The sequence below is a fragment of the Coregonus lavaretus genome (genome assembly GCF_964263955.1).
Source record: "Coregonus lavaretus genome assembly, chromosome: 30".
In the NCBI taxonomy this organism is placed as follows: Eukaryota; Metazoa; Chordata; class Actinopteri; order Salmoniformes; family Salmonidae; genus Coregonus; species Coregonus lavaretus.
The window spans coordinates 21685607-21707055 of NC_140017.1; the positions used below are offsets into that span (position 1 = coordinate 21685607).

General features: G+C 44.9%; 2 protein-coding genes across 2 annotated transcripts; one reads left to right on the forward strand and one right to left on the reverse strand.

Annotated features, from left to right (window-relative positions):
* Positions 1-1714: 1714 nt before the first annotated feature.
* On the forward strand, positions 1715-10719 carry LOC311105445 (NAD(+) hydrolase SARM1-like; the record flags this gene model as incomplete). Its single annotated transcript, XM_084147597.1, has 10 exons — positions 1715-2193; positions 2368-2755; positions 2910-3140; positions 6720-6932; positions 7758-7849; positions 7983-8176; positions 8254-8386; positions 8634-8823; positions 10218-10339; positions 10571-10719. The coding sequence occupies 10 exons, from the start codon at positions 1715-1717 to the stop codon at positions 10701-10703; spliced, it is 2175 nt and encodes a 724-aa protein (XP_084003723.1). The 3' UTR covers positions 10704-10719.
* Positions 10720-12547: 1828 nt separating this feature from the next.
* Positions 12548-17881, reverse strand: LOC311105521 (proton-coupled folate transporter-like). The gene is made up of 7 exons (XM_084147697.1): positions 17327-17881; positions 16279-16513; positions 15880-16036; positions 15174-15658; positions 14593-14676; positions 14237-14393; positions 12548-14152 (listed from the first exon to the last, which is right to left on the reverse strand). The coding sequence occupies exons 1-7, from the start codon at positions 17645-17647 to the stop codon at positions 14095-14097; spliced, it is 1497 nt and encodes a 498-aa protein (XP_084003823.1). The 5' UTR covers positions 17648-17881; the 3' UTR covers positions 12548-14094.
* Between the last annotated feature and the right edge of the window lie 3568 nt (positions 17882-21449).

Below are 21449 nucleotides of genomic sequence, written 5' to 3' on the forward strand. Positions count from 1 at the left end.
CAGTCCGACAGACAAATCTGGGTTTGGCAGATGCCAGGAGAACGCTACCTGCCCGAATGCATAGTGACAACTGTAAAGTTTGGTGGAGGAGGAATAATGGTCCAGGGCTGTTTTTCATGGTTCAGGCTAGGCCCCTTATTTTAATTGAAGGGAAATCTTAACGTTACAGCATACAATGACATTAGACGATTCTGTGCTTCCAACTTTGTGGCAACAGTTTGGGGAAGGCCCTTTCCTGTTTCAGCATGACAATGCCCCCGTGCACAAAGCGAGGTCCATACAGAAATGGTTTGTCAAGATCGGTGTGGAAGAACTTGACTGGCCTGCACAGAGCCCTGACCTCAACCCCATCAAACACCTTTGGGATGAATTGGAACGCCGACTGCGAGCCAGGCCTAATCGCCCAACATCAGTGCCCTACCTCACTAATGCTCTTGTGGCTGAATGGAAGCAAGTCCCCTCAGTAGTGTTCTAACATCTATAGAAAAGCCTTCCCAGAAGAATGGAGGCTGTTATAGCAGCAAAGGGGGAACCAACTCTATATTAATGCTCATGATTTTGGAATGAGATGTTCGACGAGCAGGTGTCCACATACTTTTGGTCATATAGTGTAGCAATTGATGTGCACTGTTTTATCTTATTGTAGCTCCATAATAACCTATTTAGCACAGTTGATGTGTGCGCCACCTTACGGCAGGTAGCTTAGTGGGTAAGAGCGTTGTGCCAGTAACCGAAAGGTCGCTGGCTCTAATCCCCGAGCCGACTAGGTGAAAAATCTGTCGATGTGCCCTTGAGCAAGGCACTTAACCCTAATTGCTCCTGTAAGTCGCTCTGGATAAGAGCGTCTGCTAAATGACTAAAAATTTAAATGTAAATGTATTGATTATGCTTCTACCGTAATCCACAAGGGGGCATAGTGGAGATGAGCACCATACTGGTGCTTTGTTGCCCTCGGCATGACATGTCTGTCTGTAAATATATCCTGAAGGCAATGGGCGGTCCTAGCTTCGAGGACGCTCGAGGATGCTGATGTAAGCTTGTTAAGGAGAGAGGCTATTTTAAGAATACGTAGCCTAAATAATATATATTTGTAATGGATTAAAGCATAACAAGCCGAGAGACAGAAGACAACAGAGCTGTTTATATTTCTCCATCCAGCTGGTAAACGTCATTTGATGTGTAATGGGCTTTTTGAGACAATTGTTTTCCATGTCTAGCAGTTCTCTAAACATCCGCAGTGTTGATACATTATCTCATAGTGGACACAGTGGAGGCTTGATAATTTATTTGGAGTCGGGTTATTCTGAGTAGACATAATTTGATCCAAGAAGGCCTTGTGTAAATGATATGAGAAAACGGAGGACATCCGTGTTTAAATGCAAGCATAGTGTGACGGCTTGGTCATGATGATGCGAGATGAGTCTTTATCCACTTATTTTCAAAGATGACATTAGTGTGATGATGATGCAATTTAATGAAAACTGTCATTTTGAATTTAAAGTTTAGCATCCAGTTCAGATGATGGGATTGTAATTTCACCTATTGTGGTTTGTTTATGTATCTAAAAAAAAAAAAAAAAGACAAACATTGTTTCCCATTCAGTTATTACCAGGTTATTACGCACACGTTTATTTTTCAAGAGAAACTGGCCTGATCATTAATCTGTTATTGATCAGGGCCTGCGACAAGCCCTCTTGTCAGAGATTGGCGGTGGATGCTCTTATCTCTAACCGTTTTCCTCTGGAGACGCTATCGATACCTCTCCATGTTCAGCTCCGAAAGACTCACGGTACCGGAATATGTCAGCTGGATTGGGAACCGGAGGTCGGGCAGCTCGAGCTCATCCTCGGAACCGAAAGCACCACCGGTCTCACCTGGTGTCCACGGTGCCGACGTCCAGGATGTTTTGGATACCTCGCTCCCGGCCCTGCGCTCCGCTATCAAGACACTGAAATCAGCCAAAGATACATCGGATCTAGACGAGACCCGCAGTGCCATCGCAGATACGTTCCAGTTAGTGGAGGAGGCCTGGGTTCTGCCCACTGTGGGCCGGCAGGTCGCAGAAGAGATATGCAACAGGATACGACTGGACGGAGGACTGGAGCTGCTCCTGCAACTCCTCATGACACCTGCTGTGGAGATCACTTATGAGTCTGCCAAACTACTGGAGCAGATACTGGTCTCTGAGAACAGGTGTGTGTATTCACTACAGGCCTACACGCACTTCTTCTGTAATACAAAATATTGCATTGGTCCTAACCTTTAGGGCCAGTTTCCACGACCCAGATAAGTCTTAGTCTTTATAAACCTAGTTATATACTCATCTTTTTGTTTACCCTCTTCACCTCTCTCTCTCTTCCTATCCAGAGATTATGTGGCTCGCATGGGTCTGGGGGTGATTCTGAACCTGACGAGGGAGACAGAGGACGCCCAGCTGGCCCGCAGCGTCTCAGGCATCCTGGAGCACATGTTCAAACACACTGAGGAGACATCCACCCAGCTCATTGCCAACGGTGCCCTGGATGCCCTGCTCTTCTGGTGCCGTGGTACCGACCCCACCGTCCTCCGCCACTGTGCTGTGGCACTCGCCAACTGCGCCATGTACGGCGGCCATCACTGCCAGCGGCTGATGATCGAGAAGCAGGCGGCTGAGTGGTTGTTTCCATTGGCGTTCTCCAAAGAGGACGAACTCATCCGCTTCCATGCGTGTTTAGCGGTGGCCGTGCTCGCCAATAACCGGGAGATCGAGCAGGAGGTGGGTCCTGTGTGGCTCAGTTAGTAGAGCACGGAGCTTGTAACGCCAGGGTGGTTGGTTTGATTCCTGCTCGGGCCACCCATACGAAAACATGTATGCGCACAACACTGTAAATTGCCTTGTATTAAAGTGTCTACTAAATGTATTATAATAGGTGGTGAAGTCGGGGACATTGGAGCTGGTGGAGCCCTTTATTGCATCTCTGGACCCTGATGAGTTTGCCCGGAGCTTGCTGGACAGTGCAGACAGCATGCAGGGGAGGACGGCTGCCGACCTACAGCAGCTCCTGCCACTACTGGATGGGGCCAGACTGGAGGGGAAGTGTATCGCTGCCTTCTACTTGTGTGTCGAGACCAGCATCAAGACACGCCAACGCAACACCAAGGTCAGTATCAGGGAACAAAAGCACACCTGGTTCAACCTTGATAAGCAGTTGATTTGCTGAATCAGACGTGTTAGTGCTGGGCTGGAAGAAAAGCCTGCACGCCCTCCCTGTGGCTCTCCAAGTCACAACCATGTTTGGTGACCACTACGCATTAGTGCAGAGTTTCCCAAACTTGGTCCTTGGGACCCCAAGGGGTGCACGTTTAGATTTTTGCCCTAACACTACACAGCTGATTCAAATTATCAAAGCTTGATGATTAATTGATTATTTGAATCAGCTGTGTAGTGCTAGTGTCACGCCCTGGCTCTGGGGACTCTTAAATGTTGCGCCAGGGTGTGGATTTTTCTATGTTTAGTTTTCTATGTTTTTTGTTCTAGATCGTTTAGATCTATGTTGGCCAGGGTGGTTCCCAATCAGAGGCAGCTGTAGCTCGTTGTCTCTGATTGGGGACCATACTTAGGCAGCCTGTTGGCACCAGTTAGTTTGTGGGATCTTGTTCCGTAAAGGTTTGTGTTGTGTAACCTCAGGACTTCACGTATCGTTTTGTTGTTTTGTTCGTGTGTTGTGTACGAAATAAAATGTACGCTTATCACGCTGTGCCTTGGTTCCACGAGTCATCAGTCAACGTCCGAGACAGAAGATCCCACCAAAAAAGGACCAAGCAGCGTGTCCAGGAACAGAGCCTGGACTTGGGAGAAGATCCTGGACGGGAAGGGATCCTGGACTTGGGAAGAGATTCAGGCCGGAATGGATCGCCGTCCTTGGGAGGAGACTGTGGAGGCGCGCTACAGAGAGGAGCAGCGGCATCGCAGAGGGTACCGGCCGAGGAGGAAGCCCGAGTGACAGCCCCAAGAAAAAAAAATTTGGGGGCTAAAAGGGTGGTTGGCGGAGCCAGCCCGGTCCGGCCTGTTCCTGTCCCTCGCACCAAGCCAGATGTAGACTAACAATGAAATGCTTACTTCCCAACAATGCAGAGAGAAAAATATAGAAAAATAATAACACAAGGAATAAATACACAATGAGTAACGATAACTTGGCTATATACAGGGAGTACCAGTACAGAGTCGATGTGCAGGGGTATGAGGTAATTGAGGTAGATATGTACATATAGGTAGGGATAAAGTGACTAGGCTACAGGATAGATAATAAACAGTAGCAGCAGCATATGTAATGAGTCAAAAGAGTGCAGAAAAGGTCAATGCAGATTGTCCGGTTAGCTATTTGGTTAACTATTTAGTAGTCTTATGGCTTGGGGTTAGAAGCTGTTCAGGGTCCTGTTGGTTCCAGACATGGTGCATCGGTACCGCTTGCCGTGCGGTAGCAGAGAGAACAGTCTATGACTTGGGTGGCTGGAGTCTTTGACAATTTTTAGGGCCTGACACCTTCTGGCATAGAGGTCCTGGATGGCAGGATGCTCGGCCCTAGTGATGTACTGGACCGTACGCACTACCCTCTGTAGCGCCTTGCAATTGGATGCCAAGCAGTTGTCATACCAAGCGGTGATGCAGCCAGTCAAGATGCTCTCAATGGTGCAGCTGTATAACTTTTTGAGGATCTGACGGCCCATGCCAAATCTTTTCAGCCTTCCGAAGGGGAAGAGGCATTGTCATGCCTTCTTCATGACTGTGTTGGTATGTGTAGACCATGTTAATTCCTTAGTGATGTGGACACGAGGAACTTGAAGCTCTCGACCCGTCCACTATGGCACCGATAATGTGGATGGAGGCGTGCTCGGCCCGCCGTTTCCTGTAGTCCACGATCAGCTCCTTTGTCTTGCTGACATTGAGGGAGAGGTTGTTGTCCTGGCACCACACTGCCAGATCTGTGACCTCCTCTCTATAGGTGGTCTCATCGTCGTTGGGGATCAGGCCTACCACTGTCGTGTCGTCAACAAACTTAATGATGGTGTTGGAGTCGTGCCCAGCCACGCAGTCGTGGGTGAACAGGGAGTACAGGAGGGGACAGCATGGCGGATGTGTTGTTGCCTACCCTCACCACCTGTGGGTGGCCCATCAGGAAGTCCAGGATCCAGTTGCAGAGGGAGGTGTTCAGTCCCAGGGTCCTGAGCTTAGTGATAAGCTTAGAGGGCACTATAGTGTTGAACGCTGAGCTGTAGTCAATGAACAGCATTCTCACATACATTTACATTTACATTTACGTCATTTAGCAGACGCTCTTATCCAGAGCGACTTACAGTTAGTGAGTGCATACATTATTTATTTTTATACTGGCCCCCCGTGGGAATCGAACCCACAACCCTGGCGTTGCAAACGCCATGCTCTACCAACTGTGTTCCTCTTGTCCAGGTGGGAGAGGGCAGTGTGGAGTGCAATAGAGATTGCGTCATCTGTGGATCTATTGAGGCGGTAAGCAATTTGGAGTGGGTCCAGGGTGTCTGGGATGATGGTGTTGATGTGAGCCATGACCAACCTTTTAAAGTATTTCATGGCTAATGATGTGAGTGCTACGGGCGATAGACATTTAGACAGGTTACCTTGGCGTTCTTGGGCACAGGGACTACGGTGGTCTGCTTGAAACATGTAGGTATGAAAATGTATGCACTCAATAACTGTAAGTCGCTCTGGATAAGAGCGTCTGCTAAATGACTAAAATGTAAATGTATTACAGACTGGGTCAGGGAGAGGTTGAAAATGTCAGTGACGACACCCGCCAGCTGGTCAGCACATGCTCTTAGTACATGTCCTGGTATCTGGCCCCGCGGCCTTGTGAATGTTAACCTGTTTAAAGGTCTTACATCGGCTACGGAGAGCGATATCACACAGTTGTTTGGAACTGCTGGCGCTCTCATGCATGGTTCAGTGTTACTTGCCTCGAAGTCAGCATAGCATTTAGCTCGTCTGGTAGGCTCTCGTCACTGGGCAGCTCACGGCTGGGTTTCCCTTTGTAATCCGTAATAGTTTGCAAGCCCTGCCACATATGACGAGCGTTAGAGCCAGTGCATTAGGATTTGAGCTTAGTCCTGTATTGACGCTTTGCCTGTTTGATGGCTCATTGGAGGTCATAGCGGGATTTCTTATAAACAACCAGATTAGTATCCTGCTCCTTGAAAGCAGCAGCTCTAGCCTATAGCTCAGTGCGAATGTTGCCTGTAATCCATGGCTTTTGGTTGGGATATGTACGTACGGTCACTGTGGGGATGCACTTATTAATGAAGCCGGTGACTGATGTGGTAAACTCCTCAATGTTATTGGATGAATCCCGGAACATATTCCATTCTGTGCTAGCGAAACAGTCCCGTAGCTTAGCATCCGCTTCATTGGACCACTTCCGTATTGAGCGCGTCACTGTTACTTCCTGTTTTAGTTTTTGCTTGTAAGCAGGAATCAGGAGGATAGATTTATGGTCAGATTTGCCAAAGGGAGGGCGAGGGAGAGCCTTGTATGTGTTTCTGTGTGTGGAGTAAATGTGATCATAAATGTCGTAAATGTTGCCTCTAGTTGCACAGGTGACATACCGGTAGAAATTAGGTAAAATTATTAAAATGTTCCTACATTAAAATCACCAGCCCTACAATATCAATGGACATACAATTGAATGTGTGTACATTCTTCCTCCCAGATCTTCCAGGAGATAGGTGCGGTGCAGAGTCTGAAAAGGATTGTCATGTACTCCAGCAACGGGATGGCCTGTGCCCTTGCCAAGCGGGCACTGGGGATGATGGGGGAGGAGGTGCCACGACGTATCCTCTCCTCCGTGCCCAACTGGAAGGGCGGTGAGGTGCAGAGATGGCTCCAAGTGATTGGATTCAGCGCTTACACTGAGCGCTTCCAGGTGTGTGTTTCTGTGTCTCAGTGTGTGTGTGTGTTTGTGTGTGTGTGTGTGTGTGTGTGTGTGTGTGTGTGAGAGAGAGAGAAAGAGAACTAGAGATAGTGATAGCAAAAGACAAGATTTGAACAATAAACAATGAGAATTATCTTCTATAGTCCTTGTAGAGATGGTGACAAAATAAGGTGAATGTTTGGTTTCATATCTATTAGATATGGATACCTACAGGTAACTGCCAAAATAATGGAAACACTTGAGTAAATGAGGGATACAAAGTACATTGAAAGCAGGTGCTTTCACGCAGATGTGGTTCCTGAGTTAATTAAGCAATTAACATATCATCATGCTTAGGGATATGTATAAAAATGCTGAGCAGGCCATTATTTTGTCTACCATGGCTATGCCCCCATAGGATGACAATGCCCCCATCCACAGGACACGAGTGGTCACTGAATGGTTTGATGAGCATGAAAACAATGTAAACCATATGCCATGGCCGTTTCAGTCATCAGATCTCAATCCAATTAAACACTTCTGGGAGATTCTGGAGTGGCGCCTGAGACAGCGTTTTCTACCACCATCAACAAAACACCAAATGATGGAATTTCTCATGGAAGAATGGTGTTGCATCCCTCCAATAGAGTTCCAGACACTTGTAGAATCTATGCCAAGGTGCATTGAAGCTGTTCTGGCTCATGGTGGCCCAACGCCCTATTAAGACACTTTATGTTGGTGTTTCCTTTGTTTTGGCAGTTACCTGCATTTCTCCTTAGCCTCTTGCTCACTATATTCACTCAGTCTTTCTCTCTCCTCTCTCTGCCCATCCTTCAGGAGCTGCAGGTGGATGGTGACCTACTGCTGAACATCACAGACCAGGAGCTGAGCACTGACCTGGGCATGACCGCAGGACTCACTCGCAAGAGGTTAGTTCAGTCATCTGTGAAGTTTATGGCAAGCTTATAAAACGTCTGGTACACCAGTCAACATCAGTGAAATTGAGCATTGAAATAAAATCCCCACCTCACCCTGCCCACTCCATTTTGTGTTGTCTTCTAGGTTCCTCCGTGACCTGCGCGTGCTGAAGACCTACGCCAACTACTCGACCTGTGACCCCAACAACATGGCAGACTGGCTGGGCGAGGTGAACCCGCGCTTCCGCCAGTACACCTACGGCCTGGTGCAGTCTGGCGTGGACCGCAAGAATGTCCTCCACCTCACCGACCAGCAGCTCCAATCAGACTGTTACATAGGTGGGTTGTGAGCCAAAAGCCACATTTATGTTCCCTGCAAAACAATGGAGAATAAAGTATTCCTTTTCTCCTTCTAGAGAATGGCATCCATCGCGCCAAGATCCTGGCAGCCAACCGTAGGCTGATTAAGCCATGTTTGACCGATGCCCAGCCCCCTGGACCGGACGTATTTATTAGCTACCGCAGGACCACTGGTTTCCAGCTCGCCAGGTATGCAGAGAGGGAGAGGAAGAGGAAGAGGGAGAGGGAGAGGGAGAGGGAGAGGGAGAGGCATGGATAGGGAGAGGAATAATAGTCAGGAGAGAGGGAAAGCTAGGGAGCTTTGGAAGACAAACAACTTTTATCAGGTTTGTCAGGATTATCTGGAGGCTAAGATCTATAGATCGTCAATCATTACTCTCTCCCCACCTCTTTCTCTCTCTCTCTCCCCTCCCCTTCCCTCCCTCTCTCCCCCCAGTCTGTTGAAGGTCCACCTGCAGGTCCGAGGTTTCAGTGTGTTCATTGACGTGGAGAAGCTGGAAGCAGGGAAGTTTGAGGACAAGCTGATCCAGAGCGTCCAGCGGGCACGGAACTTCATCCTGGTGCTGTCTGCCAATGCCCTCGACAAGTGCATGGGCGACACTGGCATGAAGGACTGGGTACACAAGGTCAGACATTGACGGATCTAAACATCGATGGGTGCTGCATACAGAACAATATACACTGAGTATACAAAACATTTCTTTTTCCATGACATAGACTGACCAGTTGAATCCAGGTGAACGCTATGATCCGTTATTGATGTCATTTGTTAAATACACTTAAATCAGTGTAGATGAAGAGGATGAGACAGGTTAAAGAATGATTTTTAAGCCTTGAGACAATTGAGACATGGATTGTGTATGTGTGCCATTCTGAGGGTGAATGGGCAAGACAAAATATTTAAGTGCCTTTGAACGGGGTATGGTATTAGGTGCAAGGCGCAATATTTTTTGTCAAGAACTGCAACACTGCTGGGTTTTTCACGCTCAACAGTTCCCTGCATGTATCAAGAATGGTCCCCTACCCAAAGGACATCCAGCCAACTTGACACAACTGTGGGAATTATTGGAGTCAACATGGGGCAGCATCCCTGTGGAACGCTTTCAACACCTTGTTTCACGTGGATTCGCCTGGTCAGTCTGTCATGGAAAGAGCAGGTGTTCATAATGTTTTGTTCACTCAGTGTAGGTCCAATAGTATCTAGATGGAATTCAACGTTTTTTCTATGTGTATAATCCTGTCACCCTAGCCTTTACATGTCTAAATGTTCCATCTATATGTTGGTGATATACAATATTAGACATAGAGAGGACCCTGCATCAGTGGCATCATTTCAGCTAAACTTAGGCCATGGCAAAGTTGAAGCTCCAAGGAATTTATATAAAGTTGAAGCTTATGTACTCCATTGCTACACAATTTAAAAACACTAAAAACAAATAGCAAAAAATGTACTTGACATTATCACCTTGCTGCTGTAGCTTCATTCACCTCAGTCCATAAAGGACTTAACATTCTACAAACACATAGTACAGCAATTAGCTGCTACTGTACGCACTAGCTCAGCACCGGTATTAAAAACTGCAGTTTAGTTTCATGTCAAGTCAAACAGCAATTACCTAGCCATCTATAGCCATCTTCCACCTCTGCAGTGTTTTGAGAGAAAAGTCGCACTGTTCACTGCAGCTGCGTCGATGCGCTCTCTCAAAGGCATCCAGCCGGACAAACACCCTTCTCGCACGCTCCAAGGCGTGTGCGTGGTCCTAAAGCCAGCCCGCTAATACCGCATTTGCCTTGGAATGATTTTAGTAGCCTATTGTAAATTGTTGGTGATGAGCTAGGGTATGGCGACTGCCATTCTCTGCCATAGCCTATTGACGCCCCTGCCCTGCATACAGAACAATGTTACAGTTGAGAGATTATTTTCCCCATATTCCCCTGCCCCTTACATGTCTAGACATTCCATGTCTGCGTAGACATTCTGTGTGTCTGTGATTTAACGTACCTCTCATAAATCTTGCAGGAGATAGTCACAGCTCTCGCTGGGAAGAAGAACATCGTCCCTGTCACTGATAACTTCATGTGGCCTGACCCAAACTCTCTGCCTGAGGACATGAAAACCATCCTCAACTTCAACGGCATCAAGTTAGTCAGACAGAGACGGCAGACTGTTTGAGAGAGATGAGTAGTTTGAACACTTATCCAAAGTGCACTTCTCTGGAGTGGACTGTATCTTACATTTTCTTTCCCCCTCTCTCTGTCGTCCTCTCTTTCTCTTTCCTTCTCTCTATCTTTCTCTATCACCACTTTCTTTCTCCCTTCCTCTTTCTCTTTCTCCCTCTTTCTCTCCCTCCCTCCCTTTCTCTCTCGATACAGGTGGTCCCATGAGTACCAAGAGGCCACCATTGAGAAGATCCTGCGTTTTCTCAAAGGCAAGCCCAGCCAAGACCAGACAGACTGTCCCAAGACAGACTGCTCTAAGGGGCTGCAAGGGCCACAGAAGAAATAAAGGCCCTTGAGTGGAGCTCTGGTCTGTGATGATGTAAAATGGTGCCCATTAGTGATCAGTAATCAATAATGCCAAACAGAGCATCCTCTGCGCTCTGGTTGGATCTGCTCTACCCCTGTGCATGTGAAGACAAGTTTAATAGTCTGTATTTAAATCATATGCTAATTTGACATTTCAGAACTTGTAAATACCACATAGTGCTCTCCAAAACTGCAGTGCCAATGTCATATGCTGTTATTAGCGTGGCCAGGTATATTGTTTGTCTCTCAGGAAATAACCAGTGTGAAAAGTCAGCCATCAATGGCATCCAGCATTACACATAATAAAAATGTGGAGTATCTCTGTTTCCTCTCCATAGCACTGCTCTCTCATCATTATAAATACGCCCATACTTTCAAAGACAAGACAACATCCTGGTTTATAGTAGCCTGAGTACCAGTCTGTTTGTGCTATCATTCCAACTCCTTGACATGTTAGGCTTGGATTTGGCAAGAGCACAAACAGATCTGGGACCAGGCTAGGTTTTTAGTAATGTTCCTGTGTAAAGTACATAGTGTATGCAAAATACTTTATATTACTTTATATTAATATCTCTTTTTTTTCTTCTCATGGTGCTTAAATGGATCCTACAAGCTCATTGGTGGTCGACTGTTGCATTGATTTGATGTGTATTTACGATTGTGTAACCTGGGCGCTAGCAAACAGCCTATTCCAACAGAGATTACCTCTGACCTATACAGATCTAGTCTGGTCCCAGATCTGTTTGTGTGCTGTTTTGCCAACTCCAATGGTCCTTGTCATGAGAAGGACCATATGAGTTGGCAAAACAGCACAAACAGATCTGGGACCAGGCTAGAAGAGGTCTACAATAGCTATACTCATTATCCACTTACACTCATCTGCCTAGTGACAATCAGGGGTTCACAAAGAACTCTCTCTCAACCAAGCTTGAGGCAATGAAAAATACCATTATCAATGCATCTTGATCATGTGAAAATGGATAGACGCTTTCTCTCACTGTTCACAAAGATACAATCAGTTTACTACCCCTTAAGGCTGAAGCTACTCCATGAAAACACTTCCATCACCTGCCTGTCAGAAAGTCTTGTAGTATACAGTCACAACACGCTGCATTACTTTGTTTGGCTAAACTGCTGTAACTACAATGCTGATTTGAGGTTTGATTCCTTCCTAACGCAAAGAGATTCTGTAATTGATTTGGCTGCTTGACAGTCAGCCTTAGTTCACTGGCTTGTATCTATTGGATAGAAGCAGTTCAGTAGATAAATGATATCACATCGAGGGCAGAGCTAAATACTGTATACATGGCTCACATTGAGGATCCTTTTTAGACATGTACCAGCATGCACCACCCCTGTCTAAATCACTTGAAGTCGATACTATTATCTGTGACAAGATCAGAAAAACTTCTAACAAAACAATCATGCAGTATCTGATTATCAGTTTAGATATTATTATGTAAGTGTTGCAAAATCACCACAGAAGTCATAAAATCATCAGGTTATTGTATTTATAATTCAATGAAGTGGAACGGTAACACTTTACTTTAAACATGGAATTATTCGGTTATTAGTGACATGTTTGTTTTGTAGATTCATATAGTGATGTAGCTACTGTATGTACCCACACAGTGCTAAATGGTGTGGGGGAAAGGAAAACTAAAAATGGCACCTCAGTCTAAAGCTACAGTATTTGCTCTCAGCACTGCTAGCTATATCTTGTCACTGTTTTGATGGCTCTTCTGGGCTATTTCCCCTGTTGCCTTAATATATGTGTTGCTCTCAATACAGGTATGTTGATTAAATACTGTATACATGGACATGTTCTTGTTAACTTTTTTTATTCAAGATTTAGGCAGTGTTGTCATTTTACAATACAGTGACGCAATAAAAACAACTAACCTGATACAGTAAATCTGTGATTCTTTCTGTGTACTTGAAATGGATCCCTATGAAGCGTTATATTGCCTTATTATTATTAACATATTCATAGCAGCTAATAGATGCAATCATTGATGCAATCGTATTATGAAACTACAGACTAAATCAGTAAGGCATGAGGCAGAAGGCCCCTAGTTGTGAAACGCTCATGATATACCATGAGCTTTTGTGGCTTGCTTTATTGTAGAGTTTCATATGTTCCCAGTCTGCATCTACAAGGTGCTATGAATGCTTTATAAGTGTTGTCAAATATATAATTTGCATGATTCAATCATTCATTCGTTCCCTTTTTAAAATATGATAAATATCATTCACAGTATCTAAAAATACTGTACGGTGCAGACAATAAAATCAATTCACAATATTTTCTCACAACATTTACATTTTAGTCATTTAGCAGAAACTCTTATCCAAAGCAACTTCCAGTCAGTGCATTGAACACATTGGTTACATGATTTCAGAAGACAGGAAGCCAGTAGGCCTATCACAGGCCTTCCTTCTCCCTAACAGCCAATCAAAATATATCATCCCAAATACTGAGTGACAGTAATGCTTCAACTCTTCCCCTGGCCGTAATCCCTCAGTTCCAGTTGCATCCTTTTAAATGTGTTATAAGAGATCTGGTTGCCCCCTGTGCTACTGAGGGTTGAACCCAGGTCAGTGAGTGTGGTGTGTGTGAGCTAGCTGTGGCCTTGTGTTGCTATGTGAGAACACTTTAGGGAGCAGGGAGTTTAGACTAGGCCATCTATTGGCACACACACAGACTTGCCTTGCCTATCTGTTGTATTGTATGGAGGGGTGACAGGGTTGCTGTGTGAGTGCACTTAAGGGGTTAGACTGGGCTATCTGTTGAATGGAGGGATGACAGTAAACTGTAAGCAGTGTAACTCAGTACTCCCTGACTGCTGTTAGAAGCCGATGGGTCTCGTTTTGTTAAGAGATACTAATGGTTGAGTCTGGACAAGTTGGGCTACAGCCGATCTATCTGCTGCTCGCATGCTTTGGTGACATCGAGATGCACTGTTATTGAATTTCATATTTTCTGAGTCATGTATTTTCTGCCTGCCCTTGGATAGTTTGATATAGTACTGTGGGTATTATTTGACCACAATTGTATGTCAGCTCACATTAGATTTTCAGTTTAAAATACAACAGGGAACCCAGACCTCTTTCTCTTCTTGTCTCACATGATGTAGCGCACAGTGATGTCTGTCATGGGGGGTTGGCTGGTGGTTCCAGCTTTTTGGTCTTTTGGTGTTGAAGCCACGGAATCTAACCTCTGTGTGGTCGAATGACAGTCAGCTACCTCTCCTACACACTGGTGAAAAGGTGTATGTAGGGCAGCAGAGGCTGTGGCCTTCCAGAGGCTCAAGCTGTGATGTGAGGAAGTTTATCTACTACCTGTCTGTCTGGCTGTCTGTCTGTCAGTGTCAGGATGTTGCAGAGTCCTCTCTTCTATCTGTCCTTTGATCCCGACACTCCACTATCCTAAACACACAACAAGGTGTTTATGGCCTCAGTGTTTTAAATTAGGAAAACTGAAATAGGAATTTCAGGTAAGGAAGGACTTACCCAATGATCCCTGTGGGGATGAGGAGGAGGAGGGCTCCGAACAGGAAGGGGAATCCCTTCATGATGTGCAGGGTGGCTGGGTAGAGAGAGTTAAAGAGGCCGCTGGCCACCAGGGAACACAGCCCCTCCACACAGGCCACCGACGCAAACAACGCACCTGAAACACACAGGACAGGACATAGAGGATGTCTGTAGCACTTAAAACATATTCTTATGAAGTGTTATGCTACCTTATGAACATTTATAGCACCTTATAGATGTAGTCATAGAGCACTATGAAACTGTATACATGAGAGTTCGTGACATATTGTGAATATATCCCAGCTAAGGGCCCTCTTTTGAAAGCTCTCTCTCACCTTGTTCTTCAGGCCCCACCAGCTTGGACAGCTTGGCCCTGAGGACTGGAGTGGCTGCCATGTAGAGGAAGCACAGCCCATAGCCTGTTAGAGAAGGGGAGTGGACACACACTTACCTGTTAAAGGTACACTACGGAAAGTTACTTGGGGAATGGAGACACAACAATGATGATGGGCATGTTCCATGTATAATCTATCACCATCACTAGAGGGCAGTGAATAAGCGGTGAGTTTTGCAACCTTTACCCAGCTGTGTGATCTCTGTGGAAGAACGAGACAGGAGGAGAGAGAAAACAGAAGTCGTCCAGGGCAGGCTTATTGATCTAGTACTCTGGGACACATGTCTTACTGTGTGCTACTAGAGCGTTTCTCCCAGTGCACTGTTCTCAAGACACCACCAGGTAATGCTGCAAAGACTTATACTGTTGATAGCTGAGCCAAGAGCACATGTTCACTAAGACTAATAATACACTGTGAAAAAGGTCATAACAATAAACAAATCTAGTCAACTCTAAACTGATTGTAATCTGGTTGTAATGATGTCAATTTAACTTGTTTTGTCTTCTGGGATAGCCTCTCACCTGTGAACATGAGTTCAGTAGTGTTGGCCAGTGAGATGACCACCAGGCCGGTCATGTTTGAGGCCAGTCCCACCAGAGACACCCAGGAGTCCTCTAGACATCGCTGCATGGTCCTCAACCCCAGGAGGCTGCTGAGGTAGGCCAGATTCAGGGCTGCAGACCCCCAGCCAATCAGCCCTGGGCCCCAGCACAGCGGAGAGCTCAGCTCATACAGAACATACAGCTCCCGGCTGCCAATGTGGACCGTCACCACCAGGAAGAAGCAGAAGGTGTAGAGCCACAGTTTGTACCTCCTCCATTTTGTGTGACTGCCGACCTCGGTGGGGTCGCCTAGTGCAGAGTAGAGGTGGTAGATAGCGCGGTGGTGGCGGGTGGTGAAGAGTTTGGCACTGGGGTCAGGGGTGATGGACTCGGGTACAAACAGGTAGGCATAAAGGGCAGCAGCCAGGTTAGTGGCCAGCACCAGCCAGAATGGGTTAATGTACCTGGAGAGGAAAAGAAAGGGTGGGGATTTCAGTTATTTCAGTATGGATCAAGTCCCCATGAGAGGTATAAGTGTTATCCAGTTACATTACTGTATCACAAGTTTAGAAGCTTACAAACATACTGTAATCAAAAAATGAATTGAAGAAGAATATGAGAGTGATATGTTTTTCATCCACAGATAGCTAGCTACCTTGGGCCATCTTAACATGATATAACCTACCCTTGTGCCTGCCGCCACTGCCCCCCTATGATACTAGCCAGCATGCCAGCCAGTCCCAGACAGGCCTCCAGTACTGCCACCCTGAAGGTCAGGGAGCCCCTGTCGCTGGTGTCAGCCACATAGGCAAAGCAGCCTGCCAGGATGGTGTTGAAGTCGCCTGAGAGTAAGGATGAGTTAATTGATGCATCGATAAGTCAGTCAAGGATACCCACATTGATTTAAAAAAAAATGTTTTAAAAAAGCGGATTAATTGGTTAATTGGCCCTAGCAACTAATTGATTCTGAAAAACTTGAGTTGGACTTAGCATGATGTATTATCCGGTTGTATCTTAGTAAAGATGTTCCTGAAGCTAACATAATGGTGTCCCATCTCCTTATCAATACAGGACTTATCCCTACCTGAGAGGCCTGAGAGCAGCCTGCCCAGGAGGAACCAGACCACGGGCAGCTTGAGGTACATGACCACCAGGTAGACCCCAGCCTGCAGGGCCAGACCCAGGCTGGGCAGGATGAGCACGGGCCGCCGGCCCCCCTGGTCGCTCCAGGAGCCCAGCAGAGTCACCACAAACAGCCCCACTGCAAAGCCTCCCAAATTGATGTACAGGTTCCAGTGGGCTGTCAGGGTCTCCACCTCCTGATGATGAGAGGATATGGTTTGAGTTATGATGAAAGCAAACAGTTCATTGTTATGGTCAGTTATTTGCAAGCCAACCAAAACTCCAGGACCTGGTGTCAAGGACAAATAGATGAACAGGTTGTTGAGACATGTAGTTGTTTCTATTTGTCACCTGATGTCACTAGTTGGCGTTGCCTTATGTAAGGAACGATGCTGTCTTACATGAAGTATTTTGATACTGTTATTGGCCGTCTTTTGATGTATTGCACACAAAAAAAATGTGAACTTGTGTCATGTACACATGTTCTTTACTGACGTGCTGCTTTTAATATTGATGTACTGTATCTTCATCTGGTTGATGTCATGTGCCTGTTTGTCTGAAACTGATCCTGGATTATTAAGATGTTACACGTGATGTTAGGTTATTATTTTATGTTTTCAAACAACCAATACATTATTTAATCATCATTCAAGACCTTTATTTGCTGAACCAGCTGTGTTAGTGCTGGGCTGAAATAAAAGCCTGCACACAGTGTGGGCCTCCAAGAACAGGAGGGATCAAATCAAATTGTATTTGTCACATGCGCCGAATACAACAGGTGTAAACCTTACAGTGAAATGCTTACTTACAAGCCCTTAACCAACAATGCACTTTTAAGAAAAATAAGTGTTAAGTAAAAAATAGATAAGTACAAAATCTATGACTGTAAGTCGCTTTGGATAAAAGCGTCTGCTAAATGGCATATTATTATTATTATTATTAAAGATCAGCAGTAAAATAACAGTAGCGAGGCTGCAGGGGTGATAGAGGATTGTCTATGTTTCCCCCACCTTTTGAAGTGGGTCTGGGGGCCCAGAAGTGTTGGCACATCCCCCTCCTTTTGTTCCATTGTAACCGACGTCTTCACTGATGCGGTCCCATAGGTACTGCGTAGACAGCGGCCACTGAAGAGACAGCGAGAACATCGATAAGAACAACACGGGTTCAACAGAAACCGAAAGCGGGCAAGCGAACGGCGGCCGTCTAGAGCAAATGTGTCCCTTCTTCTCAACCTCCTCGTTTTTAGAAAATGTGTCATTTATCGGTATGTCGTCGTCTGCAGACGATAGAGTATCTTCGGGAAGAATTGCTCTGGTGTCTGAATCTTCCATTGCATTGACAATGTTGTAGGATACTAAAAAAAGATTCCTATTCAAGATTTTCGGTTCCTTGTTATTATAGACTCGTCTTCGCAAGACTGAATAGTTTGCGGACAAAATCTTGAAATAATCCACTTCTTTTGTTCAGAAACAAAGTCATAACGTACTTAAACTGTAAGTCTGTAAATAAAACCTCTAGAAGTTAATATACAAGTCTTGTCCGCGTAATGGTCTCGAGATTGCCCCATCTGGACGAAGCTTTGAACTGCACATTTACATTTACGTAATTTAGCAGAAGCTCTTATCCAGAGCGGGGGGGGGGGGGGGGGGAGGCAATTCCATTGTATCGTGACACAGATTTCACTTTAAAATGTACTGTATGTCAAAGAAAAACCAATGATTGCAAAGTTAAACAAACCACACACTCTATGCACAAGGACTACTTTTAACAATTTTCACTGAAAAATGTACAAAAACACATTTACTTGAAGAACAGTGCAGATGCAAAGTTTGGTAACAAAATGAAGGTTAGTGCTGTCAAATATTTTTGGAACTAACCACAGCCTGACGTTTCCAATGGGAGCAAATTAATAATAGTAGACAGAACAAGCAGCCAAGCACGAGCTAGCGAGAGCCTATTGGCGCATTATAGCATGTATTTGCATATTTCCGTTAGAGAACGCCTACTCTGTGAAGTGCGCATGTGCAATAACTCAATTCGCCCTCGCACTCCTTCGAAGCAACAAATTTTTTGGAAACTTTGGCAAAGGGTAAAGTCTACTAAACTTAGTCCACTCTGTTCGTAACAGATTATAGTTTTGGAAACAGAACTGTATTGAGATCAAATGTTTTATCGATGAAAACATTTGCAGAATGTCGGCCAATATCCATCTCCCTCCATCTTCTCCCAATGCCGGCCACTGGGCTTCCTCTCACCACCATATTTGGTAGTGAGTGGTAAAGGCCAACCGGATGCTTCATATTTATACATCAATGTTATATCTGTGGCTCTGTCATTCTGTTACCAAACTTTGCATTTGCGCTGTTCTTCAAGTAAATTTGTTTTTGTAAACATTTCTGTGGAAATTGTTAAAAGTAGGCCTTGTCCTTGTGCATGGAGTTGTATTGTTTGTTTAACTTTGCAACAATTGGTTTTGGTTTTATATACATTTTCAAGTGAAAAATCTGAGGCTGTGTCACTCTGTTTCTTTGGAATTGCCTATCATCAAATTGTCACAATGTCACCACATGCATTTGTTTTATTTCCTCAAATAATTACAAACTAATGGTCAAACATTTAGACATTTAATCTACAAATGATTACTCATTCTGCACTCTTTATGTTATTAGATAGTTATTACACATGTAGCCTAAAAATAGGCCTGCATCATTGGATAAACTGACATTTATTCAAAAACGTTCCTTAAAAATACATTTGTTTCTATAAAATCCAAGTCTGTTTTTTCCCCTCTAACAATTGATTTGATTTTGCTGCGAAGAGACAAAATCATTAGATCATTTGTTTTGGTACTGTCCATTTGTAGCTTGTTTTTGGACACAGGTCCAGGAATGGCTAAAGGATTGCAATATTTACCTGGAGCTAACCCTGCAGATAGCATTACTGGGTGATCTGAAAAGTCATAGTCAATCGATCAATAATATAATAATACTTTTAGCAAAAATGTTTATTTTCCATTTACAATCTGTAGAAACAATGAGAATAGAAGAGTTCAGAACTTTTGTAAAATATCACAGTACAGTTGAAAAATACATGGCAAATAGAAATCCAATATGGATGGTGTTGAGAGATAGATGGGAGGTGTTGAATGGAGCTGAAGGATGGGACTAATAACAACTAACAACAACTAATAACAACAAGATAACTAATAATGTAAAGCATACTGTGTCCATAATAAGTATATAGGTTATAGGTTGAGAGCTTTTGTGAAAGAGCACAGTTAGAAAGATATGGCATATAGAAGCAAACCGGATGGACATCATGAAAATGATCGGAGAGGTTGAGGGTAGAGGAAGTTCAGGAGTAAAAACAAACAAAAAATAATTATTGTAAAATTGACTGTGTCCATAAAATGTATATAATAATATGCCATTTAGCAGACGCTTTTATCCAAAGCAACTTACAGTCATGTGTGCATACATTTTTATGTATTGGTGGTCCCGGGGATCAAACCCACTACCCTGGCGTTACAAGCGCCATGCTCTACCAATTGAGCTACAGAGGACCACTATATAGTATGTATAAGCTGGAAGTAGAGGCCTAAGCGTTGCTGTTCTCTAGTTTACTCCAATTAGGGAAGGGGTGGTGGGGTTGTAAAGTAATAAAGGGAAATATATTTTTTTAAAGGATATGTATATGTGTGTGTATGTGTATGTATATATATATGTATGTATGTATATATAAACTCAGGAAAAAAAGAAATGTCCTCTCACTGTCAACTGTGTTTATTTTCAGCAAACTTAACATGTGTAAATATTTGTATGAACATAACAAGATTCAACAACTGAGACATAAACTGAACAAGTTCCACAGACTATGTGATTAACAGAAATTTAATAATGTGTCCCTGAACAAAAGGGGGGGTCAAATCAAAAGTAACAGTCAGTATCTGGTGTGGCCACCAGCTGCATTAAGTACTGCAGTGCATCTCCTCCTCATGGACTGCACCAGATCTGCCAGTTCTTGCTGTGAGATGTTACCCCACTCTTCCACCAAGGCACCTGCAAGTTCCCAGACATTTCTGGGGGGAATGGCCATAGCCCTCACCCTCCGATCCAACAGGTCCCAGACATGCTCAATGGGATTGAGATCCGGGCTCTTCGCTGGCCATGGCAGAACACTGACATTCCTGTCTTGCAGGAAATCATTCACAGAACGAGCAGTATGGCTGGTGGCATTGTCATGCTGGAGGGTCATGTCAGGATGAGCCTGCAGGAAGTGTACCACATGAGGGAGGAGGATGTCTTCCCTGTAACGCACAGCGTTGAGATTGCCTGCAATGACTACAAGCTCAGTCCAATGATGCTGTGACACACCACCCCAGACCATGACGGACCTCCACCTCCAATTCGATCCCGCTCCAGAGTACAGGCCTCGGTGTAACGCTCATTCCTTCGACAATAAACATGAATCCGACCATCACCCCTGGTGAGACAAAACCGCGACTCATCAGTGAAGAGCACTTTTTGCCAGTCCTGTCTGGTCCAGCGACGGTGGGTTTGTGACCATAGGTGATGTTGTTGCCGGTGATGTCTGGTGAGGACCTGCCTTACAACAGGCCTACAAGCCCTCAGTCCAGCCTCTCTCAGCCTATTGCGGACAGTCTGAGCACTGATGGAGGGATTGTGCGTTCCTGGTGTAACTCGGGCAGTTGCAATTTATTGCCCTGGCCACATCTGCAGTCCTCATGCCTCCTTGCAGCATGCCTAAGGCACGTTCACGCAGATGAGCAGGGACCCTGGGCATCTTTCTTTTGGTGTTTTCAGAGTCAGTAGAAAGGCCTCTTTAGTGTTTCTATAACTGTGACCTTTATTGCCTACCGTCTGTAAGCTGTTAGTGTCTTAACGACCGTTCCACAGGTGCATGTTCATTCATTGCTTATGGTTCATTGAACAAGCATGGGAAACAGTGTTTAAACCCTTTACAATGAAGATCTGTGAAGTTAAGTTTGATTTTTACGAATTATCTTTGAAAGACAGGGTCCTGAAAAAGGGACGTTGCTGAGTATATATGTATGTATGTATGTGTGTATGTATGTATGTATGTATGTATGTATGTATGTACAGTTGGGAAAAA

Excerpts from the sequence above, each read along its gene's own strand:
- LOC311105521 (XM_084147697.1), bottom strand. The coding sequence starts at position 17,647 with ATGGAAGATTCAGACACCAGAGCAATTCTTCCCGAAGATACTCTATCG. Across the intron at positions 16,514-17,326 it reads CCCCAGACCCACTTCAAAAG|GAGGTGGAGACCCTGACAGC; the intron begins GTGGGGGAAACA and ends TCTCATCATCAG. Across the intron at positions 14,394-14,592 it reads GGTGGGGCCTGAAGAACAAG|GTGCGTTGTTTGCGTCGGTG; the intron begins GTGAGAGAGAGC and ends TGTGTGTTTCAG.